Below are 18,989 nucleotides of genomic sequence, written 5' to 3' on the forward strand. Positions count from 1 at the left end.
CTTTTTTTCCCCTCCAAAGGTTGAAAGGGGTGATGGCTGGTAAACACAGACCCAAGCAGAGTCCATAATTAGAGAAGCCAGCACACTGCCAAAACCAAGGCCAAGGGCTTTTACATGTCACCTTGTGCAAGGCTGAATTAACCCAGCTAATGACTTTGTCAAAAAACTAAGACGGCTGCAGACAAGATTAAGTACAAATTAAATAAATGAGCTGTGAAATGTTCAGTATTATTAACTTAAGATTTATTCAGATCATTAATTCACAATGTCTAAATCAAACAAACAATACAGGATGCTGATGAATAAACGTGCTTTGAAATGCATAATTTTCATCTTATTTTAGTATCACAAACTACTGGAAACGCAGGGTTTCAAACATGATGCCATTTTGATCATCATTAGACGATAAAAACAGTGTTTAGAATATTAATTTTCATATAAAATATATTTGCAAAAAAAAGCACAAGATTCGGATAAAGGTTACAGTACATAAAAGACATGCAGTCAGCATAAAAGGGCTAAAACTTGGTAGTACAGCACTGCTTCAAAACACAGCATCTAAATGCTGCAGCATGCCACAGATGAGAATGTTAGCAAAACCTGGTCAAATTACACTGTAACTACTACACAAAGAGAAATGAAGAACTTTAAGAATCGTTCCTTTCTTCAGCAAAAACATGAGATGAACCTTGGCTTTTAGCATTGAACTACACATCTTCCACAATGATACCATGCCATCAATTTAAAAAATATTGCTAGTGGATTAACGGTCTTATAAAAATGCATATAGTATCTAACTTTTACCACAGCCAAAGTAAGTTATTCCACTTCAAGTAAATAAAAACAACACGTCTTTGAAAAACATGTAAACGTGTATTGCTACTGTATTTGTAAAAAAAAAAGAAAAGAAAAAAAAAGAAACAACGAATAAAACCCTTGAACATGAGAGCAAATGATAGCCAACGAAACCAACATAAAAAAAAAATTCCTGGTATTTGTCACTAAACACATTCTGGAAAATATCTAACATTTTGTGCAAACAGATTTCAGTATTTGTTGAACATTTTCAAGACGTTTCCTGATTGCACAAAAAATGTACATCATTGGTTCAAAATATACAACATTTAAATGTCAAACAGATTGTTCATGGATTACTAATAAGTGGTAAAACACCTTTCTTTAGACCAGTATTTTGCAAGATTTGCAGCTTTTTCTACAAGAAAGAAAATATTAATAATATAAATAAAATAAAAAGTTTTCTGCTGGAGCAAATTTATTCCATACTAGTTTCAGGCTTTCTCTCTTACAATCAGTTTAAAGTCAGCCAGTTCTTAGAGATTGAGCAAAAAAGAAACTGTAATGTTTTCAGGGTCGGTGGAGGTTTGGGATTGTATAGGGGAGGCATGTGCAGGGCATCTGCAAGGACTCTGGGACATGAAACAAGCACCTTCGGGGATTCCAAGCTCCTCAATGGGGCTACTACCAGTGCTAAGAGTAAGCCTAAAGCTTGCACCTCTGTACTGGAACACTTTGAAGCTTCAGTCTTTCCTGGGCCTCCCTGGCCCGGTTTGTAATGTACCACACTCTGCTTTGGCTCCTGGAGGCAGTCCCTCGAACCAGGGTCTTATCACCTTGCTCTTCTGGGAATTCTTTAGACCCGTGAAGCGAAATCTCCAGCAGTCAGGGGCTCCACATCAGTCAGCTTCCGTAAGTGTTCTGTAAAGTGACTGGCTGAGTTCTGTGGGCTGCCATTTGGGAATTGGTCTTTGGTTTGCCTAACAGTGAAACTGCAGATGATGCTGTGGTACTTACTATCAAAGTTGCACCATATGTCATCAGAGGTCAGATCTCCAAGGCTTTTTGGACAAAGAAGCTGTAAGCTGTTGTGGATGTAGCTGGAGGTGATGAAGATTGCTTCAGTTCCTCTATGAAGATCTGGCTCCAGGTGTGGCTCCTTTGACTCACTCTGCTGGCTCACTCTACCAGTGGTTCTGCAGAAGACAGAGATTAAGCTGATCTTTGGGGCACTCATTTTGCTAAAGATTGAGGTTTGACTTGCTCTTGCATCGTCGCAGACAAACGCTGGGTGACAGCAGCTGGCCCAGGAAGCGTCACAGGTATTGCTGGCTGTAGATAGACTGTTGAGACTCTTTCTGGCCAGGTTAGAGAGATTTCAATGGCAGTGTCACTTGAACAGATACTAGAGGAGGATGATATGCTGCCGTGGTGGTTGCCTGCCTCCAGTTTCCTCCAAAAACAATCATTCACGGTAGCATCTGCACAGATCTCTGGTACTGCTGACTGAGCCAACCTAGCTGAGGTTACATCTCCTCGAGCATGGCCCTCACTTTTTGTTCTTCTTATTGGAATGTGAGATGGCACTTGGCTAAAAGAAGCTCTCCTAATCTGAGCTGGAGGGACTGCAGGAGTTCTAGCCGACACGGTTGCATGAGGAGGTAGCTCTGCTTGGTCATCAGACTTTAACTCTTGAATCACTTTTTGTTTCTGCTGTAGTGTCCTGGTTTGGTTTGATTTGTGCTCCATGTAAAAATAAGTGTTTTTGTTGGTTTTGGGGTCTTTACTGTATCCTGATAGTAACATTTTCTCAACAGGGTTTGCCAGGAAGAGGGATGTGGTTTTGGAAACTGTAGAAGGTTTCATAGCATCTCCATTCACCACAATAGGACTGTGTACCATCCCATTTGAAGGAATGGTGTGCTGTGTTGAATGTACTGATGTAAATGAGGAGCGATGTGAATATTCTTCCTGAGTGGAGGCAGGATGAACAGAACGAATGCTCTCGGTGTCTTCTGGGGTTTAGTGCAAGAAATGGAAGAGGGGCATCTGGTCTGTGTACTGTAGAACAATCTGTCGAAAAAAAGAAGGAACTCTATAAGCTTGATCACAATACTGACCTAGTGGCGATAAAACCTAATCAATTTGAAAACTGGAGATCTTTTGATCTGATGTATTTGGTATCAGCTTGGATATTGACATGCTAATGATTTGTATATTGCATAATTTAATATTGGCTAAAATAAATGCTTTTGAAATCATACATAAGTCAGTACCATGAAGCTGATGAAATAATCTGGCATGCTACTCATTTCTGCTCAGAAATGAGTAGCATGCCCTAAAGCACTAAAGTTGTCAAACAACAATAACCAGGCAGTTGTATCTTAGCTGTGTGGCACAATGGCTTATTCTCAATGTTGCCAGTAAAATGACAGAAAGCTAAAGTTACAATCTCAGTATTAGCTAACACTAGCAAGAATAATGGCGTCCCAGTGTAAGACCTGAATTTTTGCACTGTTCTTTTGCCTGCTCCCTTTACGGTTCACCACAGTGGCTCCATCTCATTATGTCACTAGCATCATCTTCTGTCAAACAAACTCTCTGCATGACATTTGCCACTACACCCATGAACCTTGTCTGAGGTCTTCTTCTTTTTCTCCCCCCTGGCAGCCTGATATACAACATAATTTGGCCAAAGTATCTGCTATCCTTCTGCTGCACATGTCCAAACCATCTCAACCTGTCCTCTCCAACTTGGTCAACCTAAGCTATCCCTTTGATGTACTCATTCTTATTCCTGATCATTCTGCTTCCTCTAGCTCTGCCTCCTGTCTTGTTGTTAGTGCTATTGCTGTGGTGGCAGGATTGGTGTATGGCTTAACTGCAGGGGAGGGGCAGTGAGGTGGGTTCAGGGGCATTGCCAGGGAAGGCTGGGAGACGCTTCTGTCAGTAGTTGCCAAACCATGTCTCTCATATTTATACAATAGTAGGGACGATGTGTGGGACTACTATGCAGTAGAAGAAATGGAACTGGCAGAAGAGGAGAGTGACCACAGCTGGCGGGCAGTGATGTAAAGCAAACAGTACAAAATAAATTGTGTGAAAATAAAAGAGAAAACACTGAACAAAGACACAGTGTGTGATGGTGCAGCTCCTGTAGCAGCAATTTGCTAAATTGGCACACAACTTTCCCCAACGTGAAGATGTTGGACCGACAGCCCGTGCAGCTGGTGCACACATTGGTTCAGGTGGTGGTAGAACTGGCTTCAATACACCGACAGTAGGAGGCAGTGCAGCTTAAGCAGCTGGAGAACCTGCAGGTCCAGGCCAAGTGTGAAACTCAGGTTCTGGACAACCTGGTGGCTTGATATGGGTCCACCCTCACAGCTCCCCACAGCACAAGCTATCATGCTGGACAAGATGGGAGACAGATTATCTGCATTCCTGGACATCTTCAATGCCACAGCAGAATCATGTAGGTGTCTGGAGACTGATTGGCCAGTGCGGCAAACACTGGTGCGCTGAATTATTGGGCATTAAGTCTATTCAGACAAGCATCTATCATCCCAGGACTCCACAAGATGTTATTCCTTTAAACTATTTGGCAGGGAGCCAGGGGGAGTGTTGGACCTAATTAAGAAAGGGTGAGTTTCTCATTCTGAAACTCACCCTGGCATGACGATGTGTTCACTGCCCTACAAATTACCTACAAACAAAGGCAAATACTTCAGAAGGAATTGGCTGATATGCTGGAGATGGGAGTAATATAAGAGCCATACAGTGGATGGTATGACCTCTTGGTTCTTGTGGTGAAAAGAGGATTCTGTAGAGTTCTGTGTAGACTAGCACAAGGTAAATGTGGTGTCACAGTTTGATGCGTATCCCATACTCCAGGTTGACAAACTGCTCAATTTTCCACAATACTTGATTTGACCAAGCACCACTGGCAGATTCCCTTGTCTCCAGAGTCTAAGGAAAAAACAGCCTTCTCTACTCCATATGGTTGTATATGGAGCCATGGCCACATTCCAGTTCTTCTTGGCCCAGGTGATGCAGCAACACACTGCATAAGCTGCCGCCTACCTGGATGATGTTATCATTCACAGTAACATCTGTGCAGAGCATGTGCAGCAGGTGGCTGCAGTCATGTAGTCTCTGCTGAGGTGGGGGTTCGGGGTTCATGGCCAACCTGAAAATGTTTGCAGTTGTATGAGGGTTACCACCTGAGAGGCAGACAGGTGCGCCCTCAGATGGCGAGGCCAGCAGTCATTGCATCCTGTCTGTAACAAAACCAAAACGGAGGTGAGGCAGTTTTGGGGCTGGCTGGTTCGTCCCGAACTTTGGGGAGCAGACCAGTCCCTTAACAGACCTCACCCAGAAAGTTGCCCCCGATTTGGTCCTGTGGATGCAGCAATGCCAGGTGGTGTTTCATGTGAAACCCTGCTCCAGACCTAACTTCTTCCCTCCCGTTTATTCTGAGGACTGACACTTTGCACACAGGGCTGGGGGTAGTTTTGTCGCAGCAGGAAAAAGGGCTGATCACCCTGTGGTGTATTTCAGCTGAAAACTGTGAGTGTTAGACTTACTGTAGCACACCTGAAAAAGAGCGCTTGGCTCTGGGGTGGTGGTCTCTCTTTATTCCTACGTCCTGGGGTGCTCATGGACCCTTTGCTCAAATCACGCCCCAATGCAGTGACTCTATTGCATTAAATATTCCAATCCCAGACCACCATTGGTATCTAGGTCTTACAGCCATATAAGTTCAACGTGATCCATAGGAGAGATATGATGATCACCTCTCCTCTTAACCTAGCTTCAATAGCACTTTCCCATAGCTTGATGTTAATGCTCATCAACTTCACTATAACCTTAAAAGCTCCAGGAAATATATAAGGACTTTCAAATATTTTAGCCACTTTTTTTTTTAAATGATAATTACAGACCAACTTAAATTTTAAATTTTTTAAGGGTTTTTTGTACTACATCATGCAGGTCCTGTGACATTAGTTTAATGAATTGTCTTTTCCACTTGTCCACACCAAGTCTCTATTTAAACCCCTAAACACAGATGAAGCTGAATTGGTGCATTGGTGAGGTACAGTATTTTTGAGAACAGGATGAGAACAAACAACTATGGTGGGAAAGAGAAAAGTTGGTGATGGATGAATTTAAGAGGCTGCATGCATTTAACAAAGTTTACCTGACTTTGGTCATCCTCTCAATTCTGCACTAGGATGGAAAGAGAGCATGCAAAAAGGGACACAGAGGGAAAAGGGTAATTTAGACAAACTGAGAAGAGAAAGACTGTAAGCAAGGAAACAGCTTTTTGGACAGAAGAAAAAACATCCTCACAAAAACTGGTCTCCATATCAGAACAAATCTCTCTCCATGTTAGACTGAAAAGAAAGATAATAGATAACGCTGCTAGAAAGGATTTATCTGCCAGCATCATATGACTTAACAGATGTCAGCTTGTAATCAGGCCAGAAAACTTGTAATTCAGCTCCCTACACAAACTTGCTTCCCCCATAAGGTTCATCAAACAGCAATGGCAATCACATGATGAACTGCAAAGGGCTCAAGGGGAGTCAGTTTAGGTAGAACAGCTGGTGTTTATAAGGAAGTCAACTCCTCTAAAAAATGTAATGTGTGGCTCAAAGGGGGATTGTGTGGACATAACTCAGACACCAGTACCTCGTGACTCGCAGGACTCAGCGGTTGTCAATTAAGTACCTAAAATATTCTCGGTTTCAGGACTCAAGCTGAATATATGTTGATTGCTATTAAATGCAATGGTGAAGTAAAGTAAAGGGTTTTATAAGATTCAATGCAAAATCCAGAATCCGAAACAAATACCCATGAAACATTCCATGGATAGTTGTTCTGGTGGCAAATTCTTTGTATTTCTATATTTTAAATAGAAGAACACATCTCTGAAGCACCAGATGTCCTTGAACAACATTTTCTAAGATGGATGTGGGCAATCCTTGCCCGATCAAAAAATAATTTCTTTCGCATCCACACAAACCATATTTTTCAGACCATAACGTGCACTGGATTATAAGGTGCATTAAATGAAACAAAACAGTCAGTTAAGTCAAACTTTACTCATCTCATTCTTCTTGCTTCCTTCACTTCCGTATCATTGATTCATTAATGTTGAATTCTATCACAGCTGCTCTATTCCCATGTTGTTGCAGTATATTAATCACCAACCTCGTATTGTGGATGGATTATCTCAGTTGTTCTCCTGACTGAAGTTTGGTTTATTTGGTTTATTTACAGCATCCTGCCATGCGATTGCATTTGTCCCTAACCATCAGGAACCCTCACGTTAACTTTCATCGATTGGAAAAAAGTTCACGTTCATCCTCCAGCTTCACTGTCTTTATGTTATGCTAACATAGCTGTGTCGCTAGCGATCACGTAGCACATCATTATATACCACCTAGCCCAACTTCAGTAACTCTACAAACGTCACTGCTGTTTAGTTTTCTGTCTTCATTTATGTTGGAAGTGATAACAGAGCTGTACGTTTTAATTTGTTTCAGAAATCTCTCAGTCAGAACATGCTATATCATGTTTAGGTGGAGGCTAGCGAGCTAACTTCCTGCTAACTTCTAACTCTGTTAAATTTCATAAATGTAATAAATTCTGTTTTCATGGATGCCTGGATGTTAAACTTAATTGTTACACCTGGTAAAGCAGCAACGCTGATCATTTTATTAAAGATGAAAGATTTTAGACAGTTTTTAACTATCAGTGATTGACTTTGGGACCTGAGGCTGACGGCGTTTAGGACCCAGATTACTCCGCGAGGCTGAACGACCCATTGACCCACCCATTGAACAGAATTTGGTGGTGAAAAATGTTTCTTATGTTAACCCAAGAGCTGTTAAAACTGACCGGGAACACTAAAGTAAGGGGTGGGGGTGAACGTAACCGGAGGGTTAAGCGGTGCGGCTTCGTAGCTTACCAAAGTCGAGTTTTGAGCACAGTGTAGCACATAAAATCGGTTCTAGGTCAGTAAGCACAACCAGAATTCATACATAAGGTGCACCGGATTATAAGGAGCACTGTCAATTTTTGTGAAAATTAAAGGCTTTAAAGTGCGCCTTTTAGTGCAAAAAATACAGTAGTTGAAAATCATGAAAAGTGATCTTTTTAAACTTTTATGAAGACTTTGCTAAAGCTAACCTTTCAAACATTAACCAAAGCATCCTACAGAGCAATTTTATGTAATTAATAGATCTACTACCACATTTTGCCTTATCTTTAGAAATGTTTTGAACTGAACTAAATGCTTTAATACCCCTGAATTATTCTCTAAAAACAGTTTAGGACAAGCACCTGCTTGACAAATTAAAAGAGTCTAGTTTGAGTTTTTTTGTACTTTGTTCAAATTGAATGATTACTATTGTTTCTAGACAAAAACTTACCATTTTTCTCATCTGTCAAGCATGTGGGTAAAGTAAGAGGATTTTAACGACATAAGCAAATTTGAAACAATTTCAATCATGAGGCTTTGATGAAAGCTACTGAACTCTAAGAAACGATTGATAGGGTTGGATTTGACTTCATTTTATCAGAGGCATGTTGCACAACACAGATCTAACTAACGGCAAAAGGGAAAGCTGACAGCACGTGCTACTAATACTGCTACAGCACACCATCTACCTGGTGAGTTCTACATCTGCCTCAGATACATCTTACCAGCAAAGAACATTGGAGACTTATGGCGCAACTCTTCCATTTTCTGAGCAAACAGGGCATTCATCTCTCTTTGAAGGGTACCCACAGCCCTCTTCCGGGTGTCAAGAATAGAACAAGGGGGCAGCGTAGGAAGAGACTCCAAACTGCTCAGACTGCCAAAGCTCTGGCAGCTACTACTGTCACTGAGCAAGAGACCTGAATTCATGTCACTGTATGTCAGTTTAGTGAGTACAGAGCCATAAACAGCACCATAGTTGGGTGGTGTCGCCTGCTGCCAACAGTGAGTGCTCCTGCAGTCTGGTGCGAGGCTTGGTGCTGGTGTAACAGCATTGGAGGATCGTCTGCGGGGAATGCTGCAGGAACGGGTGTACCTCTGTGACGTACCAGGTCGATTGTGGATATACTGGGCACCAAGTGTTTGTCTGAACTTAGATCTGGGGAATGGCATGGGCGAGTACTGAAATTGGGCCTCCATACAAGTCTTGGGTGTGGGAGGAACCTGCTGTACGTTGGGCTGGGCACCTAGGGACCGGGGCATGGCATCAGGTTCTGACTGGACTTGTCTCTTTGATGAGGAAGAGTGGTTACTTTTCTTTGGTCTCTCCCCATCTGTCACCTTGGACTTTTGCTCAACCTGACCCTCTCTTTCAGCCTCTGGGCTCCCCCTTGAGCCAGTCACACATGTGATGCAGTTGGAGGACATCCCCACACTGCCCGAGCTGCTAACAGCGAAACGTGCAAACACATTTGGCTTCGTGTCCAGCGGATCATGAATGCGGAGCCGAATGGCGCGCTTGAGAGGTTCACTCATTGGTCGTCGCTGAGTGTAGAACGAGCGCTTACCTTTACCTTCCTCGGGATGAAAATTTGTGTCGGAATGGTTCCACGGTCCCTTGGTTTGTTGGGGTGCCAGTGAATCCCCATTGTGGTGCTGAGAGGTAGCAGCAGAAGCCTTTTCTCCCTCCCCGGACTCTCGTTCCTCACTAGCTCCCTCTGAGCTGTAGTCTTTGGTGTCAATTGCAATGTCTGGTAAACCTTTCTTGATTTTGGGTTGACCTTTGGTAGGTGCACTGGCCGTGCGGCGCAGGAGGTGGGCCCCAAACGGGTTCTTACGGCTGTGCTGTACAGCAGTGTGACTGTCCAGGGAAGCCTGCTTTGGGTTTCTGTGAAACAACCCTTTTATGCCGCTGGCTGCTCTTGCCTGACAAAAACACAACAGGACATCATTGCCAAACACAATTCCCAAATAAGTTGAAGATATTGAAAACAATCTGCCATATTACACTAAATTCATTGCACCCAATGAATTTACTGCAGTAGTACATACATAGGATTAGTATAATGAGCATGCTTAAAATAAGGAAAGTAAATTAAATCCACATTTCCTACAGAAACGCACATGTGTGACTGATCTCTCATAGATCACACTGACATGATCATCCAGCTGCAACCATGCTGACTAGCTTTGAAATCCACTTGGATTCAAAGTGTTAGACATTTTAAGCAACCAGCTGAAGATCCTGTAGCAAAATATCAGTTACATGTACACATGCTTGAAGGTAACTGGCAAAGTTGAACAAAAACCTTCTCAACACTGCATGGATGTTTTCACTAAAACAGAAGGTCAAAGGTTACAATGACTGGAACAAAAGAAGGACACTGTGGCCGTGATGATTGTGAAACTCAGTGTCTTGGGGTCTTAACTGACTAAACTAACTAAAATTAACTTCCATCAAGATGGCTGTAAATTCAAAAACAGTCCCAGCCTAGAGATCATAATTTGTGAAGATCATTTGTAGACCACGGATTTGCTGACTAGTCAAATTACTAGGACAGTACTGTATAACCAAAGGAACAAAGACCATGTCAGCAGGCTAACTCACCTCATCTTTTCGGGATCTTGACTATTGTAGAAAGAGTTCTTGGCAAAGCAATTCATTCTTAGAGAACTTGGAAAGAAAGCAACTGGGCTTCTTTAAGTTTCTGGAACGTCTAGTACATAGACACCTATACTGAAAGAATTTCACTGCCTAGACCAAAAACTGCAGAGGCTGGGGAAAAAAAAGTGGGACCAGAACAATCGCATTCTACCACCTTACAATTTTCAGTACTTTAATTTAATGGACAGTTGAACAATTTGAGGGGGTGTGCACTGAGGAGAATGCAGGGTATGTGGCTCATGCAAGATTCTGACTGGATCTTACTACACCCAAGTTTTGAGTGGCAGCTTCAGGACTCCTAAACATTGTCTGCTTCTATGTTGAGCATTTCATAAAAGAGAGGTCCACTGCAATCACAAACAGACATGGGGAGAGAGTGGAAATGAGAAAGGAGAATGATAAAAGGAGAAAAAAATAGGTGGGCTGTGGCTTCAAACAGGAGTCACACAGCAACTCGAAGAAAGGCAACTTCAAAACAAGGACAATGTGGACAACAAAGTGGTCATTTACTAAATAGCTACTGATAGCTGAGGGCATCGAAAATATGGGCTGAATGAGGAATAACACTGAAGCTAGTGTGATCTGCAAAAACAGGTGCAGTCAGTATATTCTTATGAACAGAAAACTGAAATTTACACTGAAGTTTAAAAGCATAACAATAATAATAATAACAATAATAATGTATATATTTTACATGTCTGAATATGGTCTAGGTTACATAGTTCATAGTTCAGTTTTTGCTGAAATAACCACAAAGCAATAAACAAAAGGAGGCAAGGACGAGTGGCTAAGATTGGAGTGGATATTCTGCTATTAGAAAGTCTCCTAATCATAAGTACTGACAAGTTTTGTTTCTAGGATTTTTGTATTTTCAAACAATATTTCAAAAAGAAAATGAAAAGAAGTTTTTGTAGAAAAACAGTTTAATAACAATTTAAATTATTATTATTATTATTATTAGTAGTAGTAGTAGTAGTAGTAGTAGTAGTAGTAGTAGTAGTAGTAGTAATAATAATAATAATAATAATAATACCAAAACACAGATTTTGGTATTATTATTTGGTTTTTGGTGAAATAACCTAAGGTAAAGTTTATTGTATATTCATTACTGTATATTCATTTTATTCATTCATTATTCATATATATTCATTCATTTTATTCTATTCTGTACAGTTGTGTACTGTATTTATTCTTATTGTATTCTAATTTTTGCTTCATAACTTTTGCACTGTCCACTTCCTGCTGTGACAAAACAAATTTCCCACGTGTGGGACTAATAAAGGTTATCTTATCTTATTACAAGAACATCTGTAAAAGCTGTCAGTGCACAACGCTTTCATGAACATTTCTGTTTGAGAGCAAAGTGAGCAAGACTTTAAGCTGGTTTCTGCAGTAATACCCACCTTACCAGTGACGTCATTAACAGCTACATGAACAAAGATGGAAGCTTCCTCCATTCCTTCCAAGTACACATGGCGATAGCCTGCATACAAAAATGTCAGAGACAGCTGCCTTATCAGGGACTCAAATATAACAGCCACAAAGGAATAGCTGTAGCCAAATACCCAATAAATACCAGCTCAACCAGCAGCAAAACTATCAATTGACATGATGTTAGCAGAGACTCGGAATCAAGAGCACCAAATTAGTTATATATAGTAGATGTATAGTGAGTTTGTACAGTGAGTTTCCGGTTTGAGTTCCTTGTTTAAGTATATAATCACTAAAACACAGCAGAAAACCTTGAACGAGTGTTAGTGCCATCCAAAAGCAGCACCATGTCTTACCTGGCATCATGCTGTTAAAGGCAATGGTACGCTGGCCAATGAAGTCCTGGCCAATTGGGTCATGATCCCACACAAGGAAACGAATCAGGGCCAGCTCGGGCATGTGAACCATGAACACCAAAGTCTCCTCCCACATCGGGTTGAAACCTACAGAACCATCCCAAATAGGGATGCAGAAGGGATGGGATAGGGGAGATATGTGTGGGAGGTGAGTGCAAAGGAAGAGCAGATAGGAGAAATAATATGATAGATAGCACAATAAGAGTAAGGCAGATAAGAGGACAGCATTTTGGCAAACGGGCATATAAAAGAGTAATAGAGACAGGGCAGCAAATTATCTTTGCACTCATCAATTATTCAGGGTGTGTTTGAGAGAGAGAGTTTTTGGTGCTGCCTGTGCATGTCTCGTCTTGCTGGGCTCCTCAAGTATATATCAGAAAGCTGTCAAACTATATACACAGATTCACCATATTATATTATATTATATTATATTATATTATATTATATTATATATGTACAAAGCACAACAACAAACCACAGATGTCTACATGCAAACACCTGGACATTGACGTGACTGCGAGTGTCCACAGAAAACTCTCGACTACTTTTAGAAGCTGCAAGAAGCGTCTGCTTCACAGGAATTGCAAGGTTGAACTTGCAGTAAGCTTCATTTGCACGGTGCTTTCAGCTGACATGTTTAGTTGAATTTCCTGACATTACTCCTACAAGTTCACCCTGACATGGCTTTGCACACCACTAGAGGTCAGCAAAAACTAGTTAGCTGTTCCAAAAGAACAAACAAAAAAAAAACCAGCATCTATTAGCAAGAAACTACATCACTGATAGCAAAGCTCCTCTGTTGTTTTTTATATATATAATTTTTGCCTGTGTGCGTCACAAAAGCAATCTTGAGCACCATTAACTGTCTAATGAGATCCCCATTCAGCTTTCTGAACGTGTTCCTGTAATTATTTCAGGTGGTGATATTGTATTTTCAAACTGCTGTATGAATGAGTTCATTCAGTTTAATATGTCTGAACTGCAGTTACCTTTACACCCACGGTGATGTCTTTCAAAGCACATAAACCTTTCAATACTGAGGCTAAGGTCACTCTTTCAAAATGAATTCAATCCCATCTTTAAAACACAGGTAACTGTTAAAGAGCTGGGCCCCAAATGTTAACATTTCTGTTTAGCAATGCTGGGACACAGGTCTGACCTTTATCAGATTTAAACCAAACACTTAACTATGTACTGCATTTATGGCATCAAAGGCTCAGGAAGCAGAAAATTCTGCAGAGTGAAAATAAAATAAACAATAAAAGGTGAATCAAATGGACCATTATGGCAAGGCTGGGATGGTCAATTTGGTAAAGTAAATCCGTTGGATTCATCTTTCTTTGCCTTTAGACAACAATTCTGATGGCAAAAGAGCCAAACGGGACAGGCAAACAAAAAAAAAAAAATTCTGCAGAGTTTAAAAGGTAAAAACAGTTGGAGTCCATAAACAGCTTCATGTTGGGATGTCATGTGGAAACTTGTTTTTATCTAAAATCCAACAGATGGAAACAGCTGTGGTTGCAAAAAGACTTCCAGTCATGACCTAACCTCTTTAAACACTTCTTCTTGGCTGAGTTTATAGGCTGAGCCACTCGTTCTGACTCATACTAAATGAGAAAACACTGTTTTTTTACCATGTTTAAGATGGATGATTACCTGTAGTATGAAACCACACACTCATTGGCTAACGACTTGTCAATCATCAGTCATCAGCTAATAAGCTTGCAGTCTGTTTCTCAGTCAGATCCGCCCCTTGGCAGAAGTCAAGACTTCAGAAATCAATGGACGGCATCACTCTAGCTGTATATATTTATATGTATTTTATCTCTTTGTAAAGTTTATTTTATCTGTTTTCATTGTAAACCTACATCGGTTTTTATGTCGTTTTCTTCTGTGTGTCAAGCACATTGAGTTTGAGAAATTGAAATGCACCATTTAAATACAATTGACATTTCATGACTAAATGGAGACCCACCATTATCATCCACCACTCTAGTCTGTTCCTTGCAGCAATCCACTGGGAGGCCAATGATCTCCACTTCCACAAAGGGATCAATGATCTGTCAGAAAGACATTGCACAGTTTTAAGACATCTACAATTTTGACCATTCTTTCAGCAGTCAGAGGTCAGGCCTAACTTGCAGTCTCTGCTTTAATTAAAGGTTTTTATCAGGTTGAGGTCAAGACTGTGCAGGTCCACGAAGTTCTTCGACCCCAAACTCTCTCATACATATCTTTGTGCAGTCATGTTGGAACAGGAGGGAGCCATCCCCAAATTGCTACCACAAAGTTGGGACCATGAAATCTCATTTCTGCTGTTCAATACCTAAGAAACTTTAACTTTTACAAATGATTGCTCAGCTGTGTCTGTAATCAAACATCTCTAACTTTGCTCTGCTTCACTTCAGCAGCTTCAGGTAATGTTCAGATGCTGATTCATGGTTTTCTTCAGTTTTGATCTACTGCAGAATAATTTAGGTTATCTGCTATAAAATGTCAGGCCAGGAAAATCTCCTTCATGCTTTTCTGTTTTTATCCACAGTTACTTTGACACAAAGGCATCTGCTGTGATCCTCACACCTCTGATGAAGTCTCACAGTGTCAGCTTTGTTTTTATACATTGATAGTTTACACTGAGTTTGTAATTGCAGAAAAAACAGTCAAATTGTTTAAAATTTAACATTTTTAATTGTTACGACCCGTCTCAAAAGCCGCAACATAAATAAGGAGACAAACACCAGATTGTAGGTGAGAAGAGGTTTTAATCCTAAAATGCATAGCAGGTTGGCTAACATGGCTGGTACCACCAAGGCAAGGCTAGTGAGGCTTCCTGAAAGCCTGCCTCAGGTATCCTTTTGTCCACACCTGGTCAGGTGTGGTCAATTAGCAACAGCTCAACCCACTGAAGAGATTAGGGGCTGCAGAGGGACGTAACATTAATTTAGAAGTACATATAAAAGATAAATGATCAGGATTATAAATCGAATCGAAACCTTGTGAATTTGAATCAGTTGTAGAAATCAGTGGTGATACCCAGCCCTACAAATACCCATAGAACAGCAAATAGCTTACATTGGCCTGCCCATAAATCATTCAGACTAAAAGTAAGGCGCCTTCTCTGCAAAAAGACATTTTGAGGAGGTGCTGCTTGTAAGGATGATTACAGATTTATCCCATATTCATTCAGTTCAACGTGGAACTTCAATCCTATAAATCTAGTCTGTGGTCCTACCTCTCCTCGGTCTCCCAGCATTGAGTCTTTGGGTTTGGGCAGCTGTTGTCCACTAATGACCTTTAACACCAGCTGTTTCTTCATCTGACCAGGAATGGGGTCTTCCACGTTGGGGTTAAAGGCATCTGCAGTGGGTAAAATGATTACACTCTACTTGTGATTTTTCACTTATTGTAATAAAATGACAAATGTCAACCACTTCAACTATGAATTTTTTAAACTTTATTTTGTGATATTATAAAAAGCAGGACACACACATCCAGTCTGAGCCTACCTGGTTCTCTACACAAAACACTGGAAAACTCAAGTGAACTAAAGAACAGTAGAGGAGAGGGAGAGCATTAAATAAACTAAATACTGAAAAATTAGAAGCAGTTAGGGACCTGCTCAGTTAAAAACAAACAAACAAACAAACATGGAAAGACGCACAGCCTCTTTAATTCTTCTTCTTGCTACATGTCCTGTACAGTTATGGATGATATCTCTTTCTCCATCTTCCTCCACTCTCACATTAACCAAAAATAAGCATCAAAACTAATGAAAGGCAATGAAACTGATAACACACTGAAAAATGACAAACTAGTGAAATACCTTCGCTCATGAAGGCCGGTTTGAGGATGTAGCCACAGTTGCCATTGCTATAGAATTTGGCTCTGTTGAGTTGGAGGACCCGGCCTTCAGACTGGTAGTTGAGTGCAACTGAAATCAAAGCATTTCACTTCATTGTTCATAGATTGGAAACCTTTAATATGCTAGGTAACAACCACTGAGGGAAAACCAATTGGCATGAGCACCACCTACATTAGTTTAGTCATGACAAACTGAAAGCATCCCTCATAATCTGCTATTACACTAAATGTTTGGCCATACTGAATATAGTTTCAACATTCATACCAAGCTGGCACCCAGCATTCCAGAAGGGCTGAGGGTTGAAGTTGGAGGAGTCCACACGGTACGAGGAAGGATAGATGCGGGACAGCTGCCGCTGGTTGAACTGAATGAAGGACGATGCTTTTTGCTGCATCACCTGGTGGGCTTTAGTCTCACTCAGAGATGACACCTGCCAGCCACAGTTAGCTGCCAAGGATAGCACAGTTTTCTTCCTGAGGCTCATAAACTTTCCAAGTAAAGAAAATGCAGTAGTAGGTACATTGCACTTATAGTTAGGGATGGGAAACTGAGAACTGGTTTTTGTAGAGAACCAGTGGTTCAGTTCCTTGGAATTGTTAGACTGCTTGCCTTTTGATCTCAGTTCCACTTACACTTCAGTTCATGTGCAGGAAGAGGAAAATCACAACATGGTGCACTGAGTGCATACGGACATTTATTTTATTTTTACTGCGCAAAGGATGCGAGTGCATAGAGCACAGAAGAAACTGCATTATGCTGCTAATATAACTTTGGCTAAGCTAGCCAAGAACCAAGAGTGATGTTAAAGCTGCCGATCACAGCCCAGCAGCCAGACCTTCAACTTCAACTGGTAAAACCAGCAGTGATGAGCAGTTAGGCTGCAGCCTCAGTTGCTACCTGTTCATGTTTCTACTGTAGAATCACTTTGCCCTGGTTTTCATTTCTGCATCATGCTATCAACAAAATAGCATTAGGATAGAGATTTGTGTCGGTGTGTGGGACTGTAGCGTATAGCTTTATACTGTTAAATAGTAATGAAGAGTTTCACAGGAAAGTAATGTATTGAGTAGTGTAATAAGTTACTTTTCTCTGGGAGCAATTAAGTAACATGCTGCATTACTTTTAAGAAAGGTGTTCTGTGTAATGCATTCATTTTTTGAGTAAGGACCAACAACAGAGTGGAACTACCTCCAACATGCACAGATATTTGACCTCACAGCAAGCAATGAATTTATACAAATGTAATCCCTTTAACATGCTGCTTAGCAATGGTTGACTCTCAAAGCAGAGCCAACAAGAATCGATAAGAGAACTGATAAATAATCAAATCGATAGCTGATAATGATCAATTCCCCATCCCTACTTATAGGGCACTGTCACCATAAACTAAGCTTTGTGCAGTGAAAATACATTTGCTAACCTTGTGCTTCGATGTCATAGAGACCCACAGACCGCGTGTATTTGACTAGATCTGACAGAGCTCTGGACAGCTTCATGGTTTTCTTCTTTCTGTAGAATAGACAAAAGACAAAAGGTGACACATGTGTGGAAACAGCTGGCAAGATAAGGAAAAACATCACACAGAGTTGATTTTGAGTCTCCAAGTCTCAGGGGATGTGGCTGATTCAAGTGTTGGTGAACGTGTCAGCAAAACACAGTTGTTCATTTGAGCTGAAACCTTTTAGTGGGCGCTCAGGTCCTCCAGGCGATGCACTGCCACCCTGACCACTCCCATCAGGATAGAAATGTTTCATCATAGGATAGAGCTGAACAGGGTTCAAACCTAAAGTGTGTTTCTGTAGTTTCATTCATTTATTTTTTGGACCTCTGTCCATGTGTGTAAATAATGACTGTTCTTGCTTACGGTCTGTTTAGATCCACACAAAGATGTAATATCCCAAAAGGCTAGTATTAGGCATTGTATTGAAAAAGTAGAAAGTGTGGTGTACACCCCTCTCTACACCCTTTCTTATGATATTTTACTCGATATAGTTTCTTTTTTTGAGTTAAACTTTGAACACGGGCACCAGCCATGACAGTCAGAGTCAAACGCTTAGCCAACCAAGGTGTTCGTGTCCCTCGAGGCCTGGTATATGTTTTGAACAATCCATAAAAAATTGTCAGTAACGTAAAGTTCTTTTTACATTGGGTATGACCTTGACCTGATTTTCAACAAAATTACATCAGCTCAAGCTGTTTTTGATCTAACATCACACAAAATGTGAAAATTCTATCTAGAAAATTGTGGATATTGGACCACTAAAAAGAAAGACAAAGGGAACCAGTTAGACACACCTCACACAGACTGAGTGGCTTTTGCTTCTGCACACTTACACTACAATCAGCTGATTTCAGCTCATATGCAGGAGCAGGAAAATGGTGGTACAGCATTACAGATTTTCAGGACTTTTCCTTATAAAGTGTTTGATCTTCTCAACAAAATAACCTCTCGTCTACATAATCAGACGATTCAATTATTTTTTTTAACTGGAAGCAAACACGCAGAGACCAGTACCTAACTCTTTGACTCCCACCAACCTCTGGAACACAAAATCATCAGAACCCTGAACATAGGGGAAAAACTGTTCCCTCAGTCAGAAAGAGCTAGAAGGGAAATAAAAGGAACACACACATGTAAAGAAAGCTCTTAAAACATTGGGCTTAATTGGGTTTTCATCAAATTAGTACAGTGGTGGGAAAGAAGCAACTAGGGAGAAACAGTACGACACACAGAACAATGACAAACAGCCACACACTCAGACACAAACTGGTTCATCCCAAAGACAAAACTCCCAAACACAAAGTAAACAACACAGTGTGTGCTGTGCAGCG

The 18,989-nt window shown here is 40.9% G+C and overlaps 1 protein-coding gene and 1 pseudogene across 6 annotated transcripts in view; both read right to left on the reverse strand.

Moving 5' to 3' along the window:
- Window positions 1-226: 226 nt before the first annotated feature.
- On the reverse strand, window positions 227-2,607 carry LOC146550993 (1-phosphatidylinositol 4,5-bisphosphate phosphodiesterase eta-2-like; annotated as a pseudogene).
- plch2a (phospholipase C, eta 2a) overlaps window positions 227-18,989 on the reverse strand; it is a 68,786-nt gene continuing 50,023 nt past the window's right edge. The window contains exons 14-23 of one of the 6 annotated variants that reach the window (XM_085261041.1): window positions 17,578-17,666; window positions 16,422-16,604; window positions 16,119-16,226; window positions 15,528-15,652; window positions 14,271-14,355; window positions 12,236-12,382; window positions 11,852-11,931; window positions 9,352-9,709; window positions 5,996-6,019; window positions 2,732-2,868 (exon numbers count right to left, since the gene is read on the reverse strand). In XM_085261041.1, the coding sequence (XP_085117167.1) occupies window positions 6,006-6,019; window positions 9,352-9,709; window positions 11,852-11,931; window positions 12,236-12,382; window positions 14,271-14,355; window positions 15,528-15,652; window positions 16,119-16,226; window positions 16,422-16,604; window positions 17,578-17,666 (1,189 nt within the window). In that variant the 3' untranslated portion in view covers window positions 2,732-2,868; window positions 5,996-6,005. Of the gene's footprint in view, window positions 2,869-5,995; window positions 6,025-8,234; window positions 9,710-11,851; window positions 11,932-12,235; window positions 12,383-14,270; window positions 14,356-15,527; window positions 15,653-16,118; window positions 16,227-16,421; window positions 16,605-17,577; window positions 17,667-18,989 lie in introns of those variants that run through there. The other 5 variants (XM_085261042.1, XM_085261039.1, XM_085261038.1 and 2 more) reach the window with 5 other exon arrangements.

This window comes from Mchenga conophoros, linkage group LG20 (genome assembly GCF_057382185.1).
Source record: "Mchenga conophoros isolate Kocher_MC1m ecotype Shallow Benthic linkage group LG20, M_conophoros_male_GT1.1, whole genome shotgun sequence".
In the NCBI taxonomy this organism is placed as follows: Eukaryota; Metazoa; Chordata; class Actinopteri; order Cichliformes; family Cichlidae; genus Mchenga; species Mchenga conophoros.